This window comes from Branchiostoma floridae, chromosome 2, assembly GCF_000003815.2.
Source record: "Branchiostoma floridae strain S238N-H82 chromosome 2, Bfl_VNyyK, whole genome shotgun sequence".
Lineage (NCBI taxonomy): Eukaryota > Metazoa > Chordata > Leptocardii > Amphioxiformes > Branchiostomatidae > Branchiostoma > Branchiostoma floridae.
Window position 1 is genome coordinate 28,360,981 of NC_049980.1, and position 18,770 is coordinate 28,379,750.

The following is an 18,770-nucleotide window of genomic DNA, read 5'->3' on the forward strand; positions in this document are numbered from 1 at the left end:
CTGTGTAAATGTTCATTTTCTTTACCACTGTATTGCCCAAGTGAAAAAAAATTGATCATGTATCTTATGCTCCATTGTTGTTGAAAAAATGACCATGTATTTTATGCTCTATTGTTGTTGAAAAAAATTGATCATGTATTTTATGCTCTGTTGTTGAAAATGTGACAAGGTGCGGGAGCACCTTTTCTTTCGAAGGAGGGGGGTAGATGTAACAGTGGCATATTTGGCCATGTTATGATAATATTGTTGATACTCTCTTTACTTCTATGTATGTTTAGTTACAGCCCATAGCAACAGTGATGTTTGTCTTTGCGTTCACACCTTGTATATTATGTATGCATGTAGCAGTCTTTGATCTTGTAGGTTGTTATCCTTGTGTTAATTCTGTCTGCCAGTTCTGTTCTGCAAGACAATAGGATTGTCTGGCCAACACAACCTTGTACTTGTTTGTTAAAAGTAACAGGACTATTTCATCCATATCAATAGAATAATGCCGACTAATTAGGATAGAATAAATAGAACAGCAAACTAGAGTTAGGAGTTCAGTCCATGTAAGAGAACAGTCCGTACAGAGGAGCACGTGCACTGTCGTAACTGGAATACCCGCCGAGCCGCGTTGAAGCCTGATCCGTGCCTGTAACTGTGAGTATAGTATTGTATAGTATAGTAAAACACAACGCAATGTCCTACCTTATGTAATATTGTCAAACGGCTCGTGTCATGGTTAGGGATTCCTTTGTGCATTGATTGTCATTGTTTGTTACCTGATTGTATTGTTGTGCTCCAATAAATGTACTTCACTGGGACCAGAATCTAGTCGAACCGTCTTTGCCTTTCTTTAGTATTAGAGTAAAGTTACGGTAAAGTAAGTGGTTACAAGTACAAAAGATTATGACAATTAAATAATCTTAAATGAAAAAGTGTATTTCCTTTCCTTTAATGTCTCCTGTCTTATTGTCAAAAGTAGCAAATTTGGGGCACACCTGCAGAAATATATGGCTGACATTAGACCTCGATATTCGATCATGGTAACATGTATTTTAGAATTTGAACAAAGAAATCTGTAAATGCAGTATAAGTCCAATATATCTGTAGCTTGTCTCTAAAATTTGACTTTAGAATATGATGTAGGAGAAAAAAAGTGGCGAAGTGGGGCACACGTCTATGTTATATAATGTTACATTAACACGTTATAACGTTAACGTTATAAGCAAGTAATAATGGTATGATATCTGATACCTGCATACCATCTTCAGTCGAGGGAGGAGTGGACTCCTGTAGTGGACTGATCTTGTCACTTCAGGTCAGGCATGCTCATACATCAGATGGCTCCAGTGTTTGTCTAGTTGGTTTTTGAATTGGTTCTGTCTTACTGCTCACCACTTTCTCTGGCAGGGAGTTCCAGTTATTTACTACTCTTGTGCTAAAAACCTGGGCTCTCGACTTAGCAAGGGGAATCTTCAACTTTAGACTGTGCCCTCTTGTTGTTGTGTTTTCCGCCCTCTCAAAGAAGGTGTCTACCTGAACTCTCTCCTTGCCTGTTAAAAACTTGTAGACCTGGATCATATCCCCCCGCTGTCTGATGTAAATGTAGTTGATGTTATGATGGTGTAGTCTTCTACTCAGCAACAAAGTTTTATCCTTTTCTGTCTTATACAATAAACTGACATTACACTTTATGAGTAATCAGGTATTCAGGTCAGCCAAAGGTCAAAGGTGATAGAACGTAGTTCAGATTGCCCGCCAAATTTACGAGGATTGATCGTGGTAATTTCTTCAGGTTTGGCACCCAAATATACTGTTGAATATGGACGTTAGAAACAAAGAGTACACGGGCGAAGTTCTCCGAGGGCTTAACGAACAGCGGGAGCGAGCAGAGCTGACTGACGTGGTTCTGGAGGTGGAAGGGAGAAGGTAAATGTACTAGTAGTGTGCCGAAGGGGGAGGGGGGCAGATTTGGTAACTAGTGGTAGTACTGTATGAGTTTTCTGTTTATCATATGTCCCGCCGTCAGCTCACATTTCTGGCGGCTTTTACCTAGAAGCTGTGTAACGGTACGTGTTTTGCTGGAATGTAACACAAGTGCTACGTTATATGTTATTAATGATAAGGGATTCAACCTCCTTGGTCCTGGGGGAAAATAGGGTAAATGGCTATCCCAGCCGTCTGTTAAAGCTAGACAAAAGACAACAGCTTACTAGTGACATTGTTGTGTGGAGGGGATTTTGGATGGGGCACATTGAACAATAAGCGACCCCAAGTTCTGTACATTCCCTGTGCTAAAGAAAGGAACAACACTATACATCTAGTAATCCACCTCAGCTAGTCTAGGCCATTTTTCTTGGGAACCCTGCTTGAACAGCCCAAAATCTCACATGCTCACAAAACTAAATGGTACAATAAAATTATAATCCCTCAGTTTCCCCTGCCATCGCAACGTCCTGGCATCCTGCAGTCCCTACTTCCGCGGAATGTTCACCAGCGGCTATGTGGAGGCAAAGCAGGAAAAGATCACTATCAAGGAAGTGAGCAAGGTAGCCATGGCAACCATTCTGGACTACGCCTACACCGGAAGCCTTAAGATGGAGCCAGACCAGGTCCAGGATGTGATGTCTGCAGCTGGACTGCTCCAGGTAAGGCTACTAGTATGTATATGGCTACTAGGATGTATAGGGCCAACTTTACCTGTACTGTGTATGATTTATTTTTTTTAAACTAAGGAAACTTTAAGTCTGATCATGTTGCATATGTAAAATGTCTTTGCTGTATGTTATTTACCATTTGAAAGCTTGTTTATCATCCTTTACTGTACCGTGATATCCTGTTCATTTGTGGAACAAACACCATGGTCACAAAGTTGAGTTGGTCACAAAAAGGATGCCAAAATTTGCCATGATCATTGCTGTTTTTCTGGGTGAAAAAAGGTGTTGGCACCTCTTTATTTTTGCTACTACCCCATATGTAACCCTGTGTTTTTGTGTTATTCCAGGTTGAATTTGTAGGTCGTCAAGCTGCAGAATACATGAAGAACCATCTGGACGTGTCCAACTGTGCAGATGTGTTGATATATGCTGACATGCTGGGGGACCTCAGCCTTCAAGAGACAAGTATGAATTTCATCGCATCGAGGTAAGTTTAACTTCAGCTCACAGAACTTTGTCGCACATATCTTGAACTGCTTCTATTTTCATATTTCGGGAATATATGGTAATATCAAGAATAAATCTAGGCTTTTTAATCATTCCCAATTATTGTTTTGGAAAGTGAAGAGTTATGGATGTAACTCCAAATGTCTGTAAGTAAGTTTCTCCTAATGTAGAGATTGAATTGCCTTTGTTCTTATCTGGATGTATAAATTTCATAAACATACAATTGTCATGATATCACTTTCAAATTTTTAAACTTAGGACAAGCATTGGTTTTGAATTTCTCTACAGTTGGTATGCCCAATTACAGACAAAGTTGTTTTAAGTAAATTAGCTGCTAAGGTGTTTTTTTTTTAATTTTGCTTCTAAAAAAAAAAGGCATTTTGGTGTACATGTATTTGAGACCTTGTTGAGACATAAACTTATGCAGAATTTATCCTGGTACAGATACCAATTTGCAATAGATAATCACTCATTCTAGTAAAAATGGAACTGGACTCAACTCATGGCACATGTTCTTCTCCAGTTTCAACCAGGTGGCTCTACAGCCCACCTTTCTCCAGTTGCCGCTGTCCCTTCTCCAGTCACTGCTCAACAGGGAAGACCTGATGACTAGCTCAGAGGACAACATTGTGCAAGCTGCTTTAAGATGGGTTGATTCCAACCAAGAAGAGCGCTTGCAGTGCCTTCCTGTTCTGTGCAGATGCTTCCGTCATACCTTCATCAGCTCAAACCAACTTTTGGAGCTCAAGAATAGGTGCCAGTCAACAGACTGCAAGTTGGTTTACAGTGACAAAACGACCAAGCGTCTGGGACAGACACAAACTGAACTGACCATTATCCTAGGAGCCGACTTTTTCTCATTCAGGAGTGGTAGAGAAAGAAATGCTCTTTGCTATGACCCTTTGTCAGGCAAGTTGCATGTAATGAACATGCCTGACAATCTTAGTTCGTACACAATGGCAGTGACCCCAACTGATGACCTGTACTTGGCAGGGCATATTTTGGGGGCTAAAGAGAAATCCTTCTTTCAATTCAATCATCGGAAGAATGACTGGGAATCCAGATGTGACTTGACTACGCCTCGAGTCAGGTAGGTGCTTCGAATATCAAGGCTTCAGACTACTAGTAAGAGGTATTCACATTTCCCTTGCTAATTGGGAAAGGAAAAAGATGTATCTTTGTCTAATAGTCTTGTTGATTTTGACAGTCTATCCAATGATGGCCATGTTTTTCAAAGTATTTTTAAAGGCAATTTAAGGCCGTATGATATGAAATTTGTTTGCGGATATCTTGAGAATTCAGTTTACACTCTTTTGTCTATTTGTTCCTTTATAAATTCACTTCAGTTCATCAGTTCAAGTTCTTCAGAGGAAATTTTGAAGTAATTGCAGAAAAATAACTATTTTGCACAGGTGCAAACCAATCCTAGAATATTTGCTAGTACAGGGTTACATGTAAGTTGCATGTAATTGATGGTAAGATGTACATGATGTCTTACACATCTACTGGTATGATTTTGTATTTATTTTTTCTGAATTCTTTTGTCAGTTGCGGACTGGTTCATTTGAAGGGGTACATCTATGCCATCGGTGGTGACAAGACAAATCAAGCAGCAGAGAGGTATGACCCTGGTAGTGACGAGTGGACGTCCATACCATCCATTCCCTATCCGATGCCGGTACCACCCACCTTGCACCCTGACCCTGATTGGTCCACTGTACTTCGTGCTGTAGCTCTTGATGACAGCATCTACGTCATAACTAGTAAAGGCTGCTACTGCTTCAGTACCACAGAGAACAAGTGGAGCAAGACAGCAGACATGGTCAAACCACCTCGGCATCCACAGACTGTCGCGTTCCAGGGGTCCATCTACTGTGTGGACAGGCGAGGCCGCTCACCCAATTATGTGCAGGTGTACAACCCTAAAGACAATGTGTGGAAACACTCCGGGAATGCCACGGACACAGACTTCCCAGGAGATGACCTGATCCTGATGCCCCACGGAGGATCGTTGTACCTCCTCACCCTACACAAGAAAGGCAAAAAGGACGTCGTCAATGGATATGGGCAAACAGTTGAGAGGTTTTCTGAAATTGATCTCTTCCATTACCAGCCAGAAATGGACAGCTGGCTGAAGCCAGGTAGCACAGACATGAAACTCAAGTCCATGGTCAGGTGGTTGCAATCTGCACTTAAGAAAGAGTTACAGGTGGCAAGGCTGGTCCCAAAGTTCCTGGGTTACCTTGGCAATGCCGACAGCGATGAAGACGAGGATGAAGAGTATGAGGAAGGCGATGAGGAGGACATGTTTGACCATTTCTTCGGCTATGATGAGGAGGATATGTGGGGATATCCGGTCACTGATGAAGACTCATATGATGATGACGAATATGATGACGAAGATGAGGAGGAAGACAACTAAGATGACCGAGGAAGAAGAAGGAATGATAATTGATGACAAAGAGGACTTTGATGATGAAGACAACTATGATGACAAAGACAACTATGGAGATGTACTTTGATAGAAGAGGACAGTTATGAGACATGATAAAGACAACTATGAGGATGTACCCTGGAAAGAAGAAGACAATGTTGACAAAGAGGACTTTGATGATAAAGACAACTATGACGATAGAGATGACTTTATATTTGACTTGATATGGAGATGTATTTCAGAAAGATGAGTAATAACAAAGACAACTATGATGACAAAGGACACTATGGAGACTGAGATGGAGAATGGTACAATAGGAGAGGTCAAGGAGACACATAAAAAAAAGCACCATGAGCCCAAAGCTTCACCCTCACCCTTCAACCTGGTTAGGAAATAGTGGATTACTTGGAAGCTGCCAGGAGTTTAAAACTATAAAAGTTTGTAACGTATGTTTAAGAAACCCCATTGACCAAAACTCCGGCACTGTGTTCTTAATGTTTCTTTTTTATGTCTCTAAGAAGGATTAGTCTGAACATAGATTATACATTTATTATTACTTAGCATCAGCCAGTTTTGTTAAGAATACCAATGAAAGACTTTTTGAAGATTTAAGTTAAAAACCTTTGTTTTTTCTTATGACCTTGCATCCGTAACTATCCTTTTAAAAATTACTTTAACATATGAGTGTAAATATTTTGTACTTCACCTGAGTTAACAGTCATTGGTTTTTGTAACACAAGAATAGAAGTGCATTGGATGTGCAGCAGTAGCTTATGTTCACTGTTCCTGTTCCACTGGTAGTTAATTTCTTAGACTAGATTTGAATTAACAAGAATAGAAGTGCATTGTGTATGCAAAAGCACATGTAGCTTATGTTCCTGTTCCATTGGCAGTTAATTTCTTAGACTAGATTTGAATGAACAAGAATAGAAGTGCATTGCATATGCAGAGGTAGATGTTCATTGTATCCTGTTCCATTGGCAGTTAGTTTACAAAATATGGGAAAGCATTCCAATAGCCAAAGGATAGATCATCACTTGTTGAAGACTCATTGTAACCATCTTGAATGTACCTTACTGTAATTTGGAACAATTTGTTACATCTGAGTCAACCATTTGTTAACAGCATTTAACAAGGAATTATCACCACACGATTCTGGTTTTGGAAGTATACTGGGCATAAAATTTATGTCTGACAAACCTAGTAAGAGACCTGTTTGCTTTGGTTGTAATGTTACTTTGGTTGTAACGTTAAAGGGATCAGACAATTACAAGGAAAGTTGGTTATTTGATTATATCATATGGTTCTAGCTCTTGCTAACACGAATTCCGTTCTTGTTGTAACATTTTATTATATTTAAGACATTACAAACCTGCTTTGACTAAGTCCAGTGTTTGTATAATCTATCTTATTTGTACTACTTTTTATTTGGAGTCTATGGGGTATCACTTGAATCTATCAATCAAGCCATATACAGATTATACATCAAGTCCAAATATTTTGGGGAAAATAACATTGATTCATCTTTATTGATACCAACTTCGTCTGAGGTACTGGGCACGTAGTCCTATAGCGTCAGGGTGGTTAATGAATGTAACTCCCTGTCACAGGAGATTGTAGACACCAAGTCTGTTAATGAGTTTAAGTACACTCTGCAAGTGTGAAGATCGGGAGCTACAGGCGTCGCCTTCTTCCCGAGGATGGTATCAAAGTTATCAGGTTTGAACTTTTGTTAATTCTTGGAAGTTCAAATCGGCCTGGTAATCAGTTTCTACGGGCAGACATAGATGTAAAACCTAAAAATCAGTGAAAGCTTGAAATGACTTTTTCATATTGCCATTAAGCACAAAAAAGGCAAAACTACGAAAGCTTCACCCTCCTTTTTCAGCACTCGGTTCCAGTGCTGAAAATGGCCTCAACACTGGATTTCCAGTGCTGAATGTTCTTCACTGGGCTTACAGTGCTGACGCGCTCTCAGCACTGGAAAAGCCTGCGTCAGCACTGGAAACCGAGTGCTTGGACGATATTCCGCACTGGCCACTGAAATCAATTCCAGAAGGGCTGTAATTATGATTTGCAATCACACACAATCAAGTTGTTTGCAATCCTTTGTTACTAACATCTATCTTTTATAGTTATAACGTTACATACATCCAGTTCCAACTACACAACAAATGAAATAACTCAGATTCGGGTTTCTAATGAACTTGGACCATATCTTTCTTAGAATTTACGCCTAGTACCGCTCTCAGTACTTTTCAAAAATGATATCTATCCCATATACAATAATTTATACATATAAAGTCCAGTTTCAATTACACATCGGCACAACTTCGGTTTCTTAGCATGAAGTTACTTATTTTTTATTCGAATCTTAGACAAGTACCTTTCTCATCACTAGGACACTGCAATTCTGGAAAGACTTCAGCACTGGTTTGAAGATCGTTCCAGTGCTGAAATAAAAGACGTCAGCACTCGTTTTCCAGTGCTGAAGATCCCTCAGCACTGGTGTTCCAGTGCTGAATTGTCCCTGAGCACTGGTAAATACAGTGTGGAAGGTGAAGCTTTTGTATATCAGCACTCGGTTCCAGTGCTGACGCCGATTTCAGCACTGGGTAACTAGTTCCGACGGCAGTCCAGCACAAGATTCGGCACTGGAATTCCAGTCCTGACAGAGCTTCAGGACTGGAACAGAGCCATTCAGCACTGGAAAACCAGTGCTGAACTTTCTTCAGCACTGGAAAACCAGTGCTGAGGCGGGTTTGACCATTGAATCAGCACTGGAATACCAGTGCGAAAGGTGAAGCTTTCGTAGACTTGCCTTTTTTGGTCGCCGCAAGCAGTATGTATAAAGTACATGTATACACGGATGTCACCCTACTAACGAAATGATTTGTACCATATGTGGGTAATAAGGTTGGCGAAGGTTTAAAGGTTAAAGTTGACAGGACAAGAACTGCCACGTGTATCCCAAACGAACCTGTATTCTTCAATCTTGGCTCATTAACGTTGCTAATCATGAACGAAAGGAACTTTAACCACCCCACTCAGGTTCTTCGTGAACTTAACGCCATGAGGGATCGGGCAGAGTTGACTGACGTGGTTCTGGAGGTGGAAGGGAGAAGGTAACTGTTGGAACGATGGGAGGGGGAGGGGGCATGTCAAAAATATCATCCCCCACTCTTCTCTAAAAACGACAGTGTGTTAAGTTGACTGTCCAAACAGACGTTCGGCTCCGGCTGTTTTTGACGTATTATAGGCGTTTTTGCTGGGTTTCTATTTTGCCCCCATAATTGGATCGGTCCCAAAAGTAACGTTACTTTATTGACACGACAAAAAAGTACAGGGACTTTTGTAGTACAGGGACTTTTGTATGGTCGAATATTAACTACAAGAAAGTGGTTACACAAATAATGGGGGGGGGGGGGGAGGTCGGATTTTACAATAGGGGAGGTCCTGGTTCGGAATTTTTTTTACAACAGGGAGTGAAGACCAGTGAAGATAGACTGGATTCGGATTTTTTAAAACGAGGTCAAAAAAAAAGGTGGATCTGAATCTTTTTATGAAATTTTTAGTTGCAGTAGACTGTCTGGAAAACAGTTGAAAAGTTGTTTAACGTCATCAGGAAAGGTTTTGAAAATTCTTGTGTCCTAGAATCCCATTGCCTAAGAGAACTGAGTTCTGGTGAGTATATGCAATGCAGTATAATTGGTTGGGTAATGAGTAATCTTTTTGTACACCTGCAGCTACAGTCTGGTCTCTTGTAACAAAAGTTACCCAAGTAAAAAAATTAAGACTATGGTTCAAGCTGCAGGTGCCTATACAAAGTCATATAACAAGCTTTACAGCAGAAATGAGAACTAAAGCTATGATGGCTGAATTTGACGGGAGAGCATGTTGTACCCTCTGCTGGGAGAGTGTGTGAAGTTAACAGCCTGCTTTCATCAGGCCTGTCAAAGTCAAACCTTGAAAAATGTACTGTACTGTATCTTCTTCCTCAGTTTCCCCTGCCATCGTGCCGTCCTGGCATCGTGCAGTCCCTACTTCCGTGGCATGTTCTCCAGCGGCTATGTGGAGGCCAAACAGGAAAGGATCACTATCAAGGAAGTGAGCAAGGTAGCCATGGCAACCATTCTGGACTACGCCTACACCGGCTGCCTTCAAACAGAGCCAGACCAGGTCCAGGCTGTGATGTCTGCTGCCAGACTGCTACAGGTAAGGATGCTGCTTTGAAGTCATGTGTGGTATAGAGCAGCAATCATACTACACGTCAATACTCAAGTCCCACACATGCAATATATATAGCACAACAATTTTGGGGTTTGGTAGGTTCTTTGTACATAAGAAGCACTCTACTTGCCCTTTGTTCACTACATAGGAGTAATAAGCTAATCAATGTAGAATACAGAAGTGAAAGATTTTTGCTGCTTCTAGGTGGAGTTTGTAGGTCGTAACGCCGCACTATACATGAAGTTCCATCTGGACATGTCCAACTGTGCAGATGTGTTGATGTATGCCGACATGCTGGGGGACAGTGACTTAGTGAAGGCCAGTGAGGACTTCATTGCATCCAGGTCAGTGAGATGCCTGTTAACTGTTGGAGAGGGGGAAGAGTATTCGAGTCCCTGTAGACTGATTAAAAGTAAACAATAAACAATAAGGGACTCATGCTAGACGCTGCACATATTATAACTTTATAATAAACTAAGATAAACTTGATTGTCAACTTCAAACAACACTATCTTTTTACAAAAATGCATTCACAATGTATGTGTCTTACCACTTTGAATCAACCCAGCCATTGACTTTTGACATGTGTGTAACTTCCTCAGCTTCCATCAGGTGGTGCTACAACCATCCTTTCTCCAGTTATCACTCCCCCTTCTCCAGTCACTACTCGACAGGGAAGACTTGATGACCAGCTCAGAGGACAACATTGTGCAAGCCGCTCTAAGATGGGTTGGTTTCAACCAAGAAGAGCGCTTGCAGCACCTTCCTGCTCTTTGTAGATGCTTCCGCCATTCTGCCATCAGCTCAGAACTACTTGCAGAGCTCGAGAGTAAGTGCCCATCAACAGACGACAAGTTGATTTACAGCAAAAGCACAACCCAGCGGCTGGGACAGGTGCAAACTGAAATGCAGATTTTCTTCAGAGAAGGGTTCTCTAAATATCAGTCCCAGCAGGTTGCTCCTTGCTATGACCCATCCGAAGGTGGGTTGTATGAACTCCATATGCCTGACAACCTGGCCAACTTCTCTGTGACAGCCACTCCCAATGATGAGCTGTACCTGGCAGGGGGCATCAACAGCCTATCAGACAGAAGGCAGAAGGCACTTTACCAGTACAACCACCTGTTAAACACCTGGGAACCAAAGTGTGATATGGGATCACCTAGAGTGAGGTATGTATCTCGCTTGCAAGCTGCTGCTTTCTTGCTATAAGGCATTTAGGAAATCAAGAATGCCATCCTCTAAGTTCTTTGGAGAATTGTAAGTAACCTTATCTTGTACTTGTATTTGTTTTTCCAGGTGTGGTCTGGTGTATCTGAAGGGCTACATCTATGCCATTGGTGGTGATGACACCAAGAAAACAGCGGAGAGGTATGACCCAAGTTGTGATGAGTGGACCCCCATACCAGCCATGCCTCAGTCCATGTCCTCAGAACTCTGTGCAGTGACTCTTGATGACAGCGTCTATGTCATAAGTAAGGAAGGCTGCTACTGCTTCAGTACCACAGAGAACAGGTGGAGCAAGATGGCGGACATGCACAAACCACAAACGTGTCCTCAGGCCGTCACGTATCAAGGCAGAATCTACAGTGTAGACTGCAACAAAGAAAAAGACTGGACTTGGGTAGAGATGTACAACCCTGCAAACTGTGTTTGGGAGCGGTCCGGTCACCGTACCTTCAACAAAGTAAACCTGCTGAAGCATGAAGAGACTATTTACCTCCTCTCTGTAATCAAAAACAATGACTTCTGGGGCCAAAATGGTGAGAGTGCATTCAAGATTTGCATTTACCAGTACCAGCCAGAGTCTGGCTTTTGGGTGGGTCTAAAAGACAAGGGCAGGCTGGTTCCTCCTATAGCAGACTGGATGGGCTCTAGAAGAGGAACAGTGATAGCTTGCCTGTCAGCAAGGATGGTCCCATTGTTTCTGGGGGAGCAGATTCACGACCAGGAGCTTTTATCTGACGATGAAGATACATCTGGAAGTGGAATCTCAGACCAAGAGGACAGCGATGAGGATAGCAGTGCCAGGGAGAGTGGAAGTGACTATTATGACATCTGAGACACTGGGATACCATCAAAGATAAAACTGCTTGAATCACCAATGACAAGGTCATAAAACAGAGCAGAAGTGAAGACACATCAACATGCCATGCTCTGATCACATTCCCAAAGTTACATGTACCAAAATACTAGGTAGATGGGAAATGTGTTGACACAGAGGATAGACATTTTGATTGACGTACATTGAAAACTTGAAAAATCTGATCTAACCGATGCCTTGTATTTTAGATTGTACATGACCAAAACCATTAGCCGCTTTAGCTTGTGCTGTAGGCATCAGGTATACATGAAGCTGCATTAACATGCACATGATGCCAACTTTGATGATGCTATATAACATTTACTTAACAGTTTGCAAAAATGTTGTTTTTACTAATTTGTTAATTAACAAAAGGTTACCAAGTATTGTTAGGAAAAAGGTTACCATGTATTTTTAGGAATATTAACATTGGAAACAGACATCTCATTTAGATAGGACAGCAATGGATTTGTGAAAACAGCAGTTTTGATGATTTATATCATGTAAGTATGTGCTTATCTGTCTTAAGTATGGCTTATCTTATGACCTAGATCATTTGAACTGTGAAGAAGGCAGTGAAATGTGTTGATTATTGGGCTTTGTAGTAATACCCATTGTCTTTTAGGCTTGTAGTACATAGAGAGGATTTGCAATCTGTTCAAAAGTTTAGTATGTAACGTTAGTTAACACATTTATTTGTACTTGAGTTCATGTACTGCACAGTTATTTCCACACAAAGACATTAAAGGCTTATAATGCCAAATGCACTATTTTATTTTAATGATTTTAGTTGCTGTTGTTTCATGATTTACGTACATACATGTTCACTTTAAAATCAGAATATAGCAGTGCTAACCTATGCTACTGTCTATACATGTGTTTAAAAGCTGCCTTAAACTTGTTTGTGTTAAGATTCTATTTCATTTACATGCACATGCATCTGGATCGACCCCAAGAGAGATGCTTAGTTGGGTCAAATTGTGAAACCACTTCTTTTCAAGTTTCAATTATCTCCCTCCGTACACACTCATCCATTGGATCAAATTACAAACAACTGTGTTTGATAAAATGTTCTTTAGTATTGTTTTTGTATGCAGCCATATTTAAAAAGTCATTCCTCTTTTCCAACATACACACTATGGGAGTATCAGGTATCAAGATAGGTCAAAGGTCAGAGTTTAAGTGCGTATGACCTCTTGGTGCACTAAGCCAGCAGTGCGATAGTTTCCAGCGTACATTTGGCACCCCGGCAGCTGTAAAGATGTACGCAACAAATATAGATCACTGTAATAATGTTCTGCACAAGCTGAACGAACTGAGGGAGCGGGCAGAGCTGACTGACGTGGTCCTGGAGGTGGAGGGGAAAAGGTAAGTTCGGCGATGGGGGAGGGGGGCAAAGCTGGCTGAAAGCTACTAGTATATGTGTGACCACATCTAGCGAAAGAGTATACGTTAAACAAGGACAGCATCAACAAGAACAAACTTGAGACCATTACTATCATGTTATATCGCATAAATTATTCTATTCCACTCTATGCTATATGCATTGCTGTACTGGTGTTGTCCCTTCGTACCCTTGTTCCAATCCAGAAATAATTTGCTCCAGTGCTACCCTAGTTCCGATCCAAAATGCTCAAACCCTCTCTAGTTATCAACCAAAATGCTCAAACCCGCAAATATACAAAAGTAACGGTCTCCTCTGTCAGCACTGGAGCACCAGTGCTGGAGTGGTCGTCAGCACTGGAAGTCCAGTGCTGAGCCAGCGTCAGCACTGGAAATCCAGTGCTGAGGCAGCTTCAGCACTGCAAGCCCTCCTGTCAGCACTGGAAACCGAGTGCTGAGACTACAATCAGCACTGGTGTTCCAGTGCTGATGACGTTTCAGCTCTGGAAATCCAGTGCTGACAAATATTCCGCACTGGAAACCGCGTACTGAAGCCGCCGACTCTAAAGTAGCGACACGACTCAATGCGGCATGAGCTGCGGTCACAATTTTTTTATTTATTTTTATAATGAAATTATTAAACCTGTCTAAAAGTAAAATGTCTTCAATCACGTTACTAACTTCTCAAAACAACTGTGGTTTACCACCTAACGCAGCTCGAGTCGTAAAAATGGTCCATTACTCAGAATGTGTCGTCCACCTGTAACTAGCTATTCTTTGTAAAAAAAAAAAGCGATCTCTTTACCACACAGATAGAGCACCTCTGACTACCTATTGTTTTTTAAATGATGCTACTTTGCCGCACAAGTAAAATGTGTCGTCCACCTGTAACTACCTATTCTTTGTAAAAAAACAAGCAATCTCTTTAAAACACAGATAGAGCACCTATGAGTTGTCTACCTCTGACTACCTATTGTTTTTTAAATGACGCTACTTTGCCGCGCACAAGCAGAATGTGTCGTCCACCAGAACTACCTATTCTTTGTAAAAAAACAAGCGATCTCTTTACCACATAGAGCACCTATGAGTTGTCTACCTCTGACTACCTATTGTTTTTTAAATGATGCTACTTTGCCGCACAAGCAGAATGTGTCGTCCACCTGTAACTACCTAGTATCCTTACACGCACAGATATATCTAAGTCTAAAGGAAATAACTCGGACAGCCGTTCGGACACATGCAACACAAATATTATGTTCAGCACTGGAACGCTCCAGTGCTTTTTTAACGTCAGCACTGGAAGCCCAGAGCTGAAGTTTTTTTAGCACTGGTCTTCCAGTGCTGAAAAGTTCCCGAGCACTGGTAACTCCAGTGCGGAACCCGTTACTTTTGTATATCAGCACTCGGTTCCAGTGCTGACGGCGGTTTCAGCACTGGGTAACCAGTGCTGAATGACCTTTTAACTGGCTCGCCGCCTCTCCGCCATGAGTTCAGCACTGGTACCCGAGTGCTGACGGCAGTTCAGCACTGGAAAACCAGTGCTCGGAAAAGTTCAGCACTGGAAATCCAGTGCTCGCATTGGGTTCAGCACTGGAATTCCAGTGCTGAGGGAGCTTCAGCACAGGAACAAGGCCGTTCAGCACTGGAAAACCAGTGCTGACGTTTCTTCAGCACTGGAAAACCAGTGCTGAGGCCGATTCAACCCATTGGTTCAGCACTGGAACACCAGTGCGGAACCCGTTACTTTTGTATACTTGCGTGCCTCAAACCCTCCATAGTACCCAGATGTTTTGACCCTACCCTCCAATCCAGGCTCTTCCAGCACCTCCCCCCCCCCCCACCCCCCTGCCGTTATTTTCTGGAACAGGGCAACAGTATTGCTTTGACAAGCGGCCTTTATCAGTTTATGAAACACAATTGACATTGGGTTATCTTCCTCTTCAGTTTTCCCTGCCATCGTGCCGTCCTGGCCTCCTGCAGTCCCTACTTCCGTGGCATGTTCACCAGTGGCTATGCGGAGTCAAAACAGGAAAGGGTCAGCATCCAGGATGTGAGTGAGGTAGCCATGGCAACCATTCTGGACTACGCCTACACCGGCCGCCTTCAGACGGAGCCAGACCAGGTCCAGGCTATGATGTCTGCAGCCAGACTGCTACAGGTAACATCATCATCATCATCATTCATCCTCAAAGGTGGAGCAGACGAAGTTAGCCCTCCAGAACTGCTTGTCTTTCATCACAGAGAGTAGCCCTTGCCCTTCCAGCCCTGTTTCATCCTCAATGAGTTTCTTAAAAGTTGTGCTTGGGACTTGTGCCTGGTAACTATCTGTTACAATACAAGTCCTCAGGCATGTAGGGCCAAGACAAATTCATTATGGAGATGTCTTTTGAAGGCCCATTTTCATTACTTCAGTCAGGGATCACGAGACAATATTTGGGTACTCGCTTTAGAAGCACTGTACATCTTTGGTCCTTCCATAGGCCATTAGGTGTAATAAATTGTATGAAAGGATACTTTTCGGAAGTCTTCATACATGTGCAGCTACAAAAACTTGATCATACTATTCATAGTGATGCCTTTGGCAACTAAGCAGTCAGTCTGTCCTTTTCCCATATATGCACATTTTGGAAGTGTAATAAGTCCAGTATGTACACTTCCGAAAAGTATCCTACAATTTATTACACCCAATGACCTATAGTATGGAAGGACCAAAGATGTACGAGATACCCTACCCTTTTGCTCCCTTTATAGGTGTAATAAGCTGGTGCAGAATGGTCTATAATCATGTTTGTTGCTTCCAGGTCGATTTTGTTGGTCGTCAAGCTGCAGAATATATGAAGGACCATCTGGACGTGTCCAACTGTGCAGATGTGTTGATGTATGCTGACATGCTGGGGGACCTGGATCTAGTGGAGTCCTGTGGGAGGTACATCGCATCAAGGTTTGTTAGATGGCTGTTACTCACATTCTGACTTATACAATGTATTTTATTCGTTACATTGCCTTTTCCCACACAGCACTGTTAAATTTACAAAAATGCGCTTCAGCAAGTAACCCATTGCACATTTGATTTTCACCAGGTTCAACCAGGTGGCTCTACAACCATCCTTTCTCCAGTTGCCACTGTCCCTTCTCCAGTCACTGCTCAACAGGGAAGACTTAATGACCAGCTCAGAGGACAACATTGTGCAAGCTGCTCTAAGATGGGTTGATTTCAACCAAGAAGAGCGTTTGCAGCACCTTCCTGCTCTTTGTAGATGCTTTCGTGATTCCGCCATCAGCTCAGAACTACTTGCAGAGCTCGAGAGTAAGTGCCCGTCAACACACAGCAAGTTGGTTTACAGCAAAAGCACAAACCAGCGGCTGGGACAGGTGCAAATTGAAATGCAGATTTTCCTCAGAGAAGGGTTCTTGAAACATCATTCCCAGTATGCTGCTCCTTGCTATGACCCATCCACAGGTGAACTGTATGCACTTCATATACCTGACAAGCTGAACAACTTCTCTTTGACAGCCACTCCCAATGATGAGCTGTACCTGGCAGGGGGCATCAGCAGCAGGACTAGTCAGCCTATCAAACAGAAGGCACTTTACCAGTATAACTACCAGTTAAACACCTGGGAACCAAGGTGTGATATGGAGTCGCCTAGAGTTAGGTATGTCTCTCTCTTGCAATCTGCTGCTTTCTGGATTTTAACAAATTCTAAAAAAAATCCATCCTCTAAGTTCTTTGAGTTAATAAGGGTTATACACGTTCATCTGTGATTGTAATCATCAACAGTATGATACAATTTTAAACTTTATAACTGTACACAAAATAAAGTGCTTACCAAGAAGATTTTGATCAGTTCTCAGATCCAAAGCCTATGTCACATCTAGACCGGAATTGTGACATCAGCAAAGGGTCAAAGGTGCTTGGAAGTTGGTATTGGCCCCCGTCTCGGTTGATGGGCTCTGATGTAGATGGCCTCTTTCATTCCCCTGAAAAAGTAATCCTGTTTGGAATCCAGTTCAATCTTCTTGTCAATTCTGTAGATTCAATAAGGTGAAAATACTGCATTCTGACAGGATTATATAATGACAAAAAGGGTTGTTAGTAACATTTTCTTGTATCTGTTTTTCCAGTTGTGGTCTGGTGTATCTGAAGGGCTACATCTATGCCATTGGTGGTGATAACTCTGAGAGAAGAGTAGAAAGGTACGATCCAAGTTGTGATGAGTGGACTTGGATACCAGCCATTCCTAAGCCCATGACCTCAGAACTCTGTGCTGTGACTCTTAATGACAGCATCTATGTCATAAGTAAGGAAGGCTGCTACTGCTTCGGTACCACAGAGAACAGGTGGAACAAGATGGCAGATATGCATAAACCGCAAACGTGTCCTCAGGCCATAACGTATCAAGGGAGCATCTACTGTTTAGACTGTGAGAAAGACTGGAGAGACTCTTCCTCAACTTGTGTAGAGAAGTACAACCCTACAGAAGGTGAGTGGAAGTGGTCAGGAAATGGCTCATTTACTTTCGACACGGCGACCCTGATGGTATATGGAGATACTCTGTACCTCCTCACTGTACTCAAACGCTGGAACCTGTTGGAAAGGGACATGCAGTCCACAATTTGCATTTTTCAGTACCAGCCTGAGATAGACTCTTGGCTGGATCTTAAAGACAAGGGTAGGCTAGTTCCCCCCATGGTAGAGTGGTTAGAGTCCAGCAGCAGGACAGATTGCCTGACAGCAAGGATGATCCCAATGTGCCTAGGGAATCCATGTCGCTTCGAGGACCTGGAGCTACATTCTATAAATGATGAAGAGGAGAGCCACGACACTTTTTCAGATCAACATGGAAGTGGATTCCTAGATAACAGTGACGAGGAGGATGGCCTCCCAGACCAAGAGGACAATGATGAGGATTACAGGGAGAGTGGAAGTGACAATGGTGACATCTGAGACACTTGGGACAAGGAAGAAGATAAAACTGATTGAGTCACTAATGACAAGGTCTTAGGCAGAGCAAAAGAAAAGTTCTTGAAACATTTTCTCATTGCAACAAGCAAAAGCAACACAAATATGACACACCTGATGCTTTGACATATATTGAAATACTGGGCAGGTGTGAAATTGAAAGTGATAACTAGATTTGGAAAATATATGGCTTGTACATGTATACACCTGTTCTCACGCGGCGGCCATGATAGATCTAAAACGAGTTCAATGCGGCAAACAAAAAGTCTGTCTATCATAATTAGCAGTTCAACCAATGATAGCCTGCCAATTAGGAAAGCGACCAATAAGTGAATGGCTGCAAATCCGTCAAAAATTTGCATTATTATGTTTTTATTTTGCATCTCTTAAGGGACTATGGGGTCAGTCTGCACTACTCCAAATTGCTACATCTTTCGGTGCATAACACATCTTGTAATATTTATTATTCTATCTTATATCATGAAAATTTGTGTGGTTTGGGGGAAAACTAAATGGGACCTGATTTTA

General features: G+C 42.1%; 2 protein-coding genes across 6 annotated transcripts in view; both read left to right on the plus strand.

Annotated features, from left to right (window-relative positions):
- LOC118410352 (kelch repeat and BTB domain-containing protein 8-like) overlaps nt 1-18,770 on the plus strand; it is a 73,209-nt gene that overhangs the window by 20,168 nt on the left and 34,271 nt on the right. The window contains exons 5-9 of one of the 5 annotated variants that reach the window (XM_035812033.1): nt 2,420-2,633; nt 2,990-3,129; nt 16,360-16,586; nt 16,794-16,935; nt 17,405-18,439. In XM_035812033.1, the coding sequence (XP_035667926.1) occupies nt 2,420-2,633; nt 2,990-3,129; nt 16,360-16,586; nt 16,794-16,935; nt 17,405-18,227 (1,546 nt within the window). In that variant the 3' untranslated portion in view covers nt 18,228-18,439. Of the gene's footprint in view, nt 1-2,419; nt 2,634-2,989; nt 3,130-3,672; nt 4,240-4,697; nt 5,856-16,359; nt 16,936-17,404; nt 18,440-18,770 lie in introns of those variants that run through there. The other 4 variants (XM_035812030.1, XM_035812032.1, XM_035812029.1 and 1 more) reach the window with 4 other exon arrangements.
- Nucleotides 8,493-12,677, plus strand: LOC118410359 (kelch repeat and BTB domain-containing protein 8-like). Its single transcript, XM_035812041.1, has 5 exons — nt 8,493-8,708; nt 9,585-9,798; nt 10,018-10,157; nt 10,416-10,985; nt 11,113-12,677. Exons 1-5 carry the CDS (start codon nt 8,602-8,604, stop codon nt 11,873-11,875), a joined length of 1,794 nt encoding a protein of 597 aa, XP_035667934.1. The 5' UTR covers nt 8,493-8,601; the 3' UTR covers nt 11,876-12,677.

Excerpts from the sequence above, each read along its gene's own strand:
- LOC118410359 (XM_035812041.1), top strand. The coding sequence starts at position 8,602 with ATGAACGAAAGGAACTTTAACCACCCCACTCAGGTTCTTCGTGAACTT. Across the intron at positions 9,799-10,017 it reads CTGCTGCCAGACTGCTACAG|GTGGAGTTTGTAGGTCGTAA; the intron begins GTAAGGATGCTG and ends TGCTGCTTCTAG. Across the intron at positions 10,986-11,112 it reads ATGGGATCACCTAGAGTGAG|GTGTGGTCTGGTGTATCTGA; the intron begins GTATGTATCTCG and ends TTGTTTTTCCAG.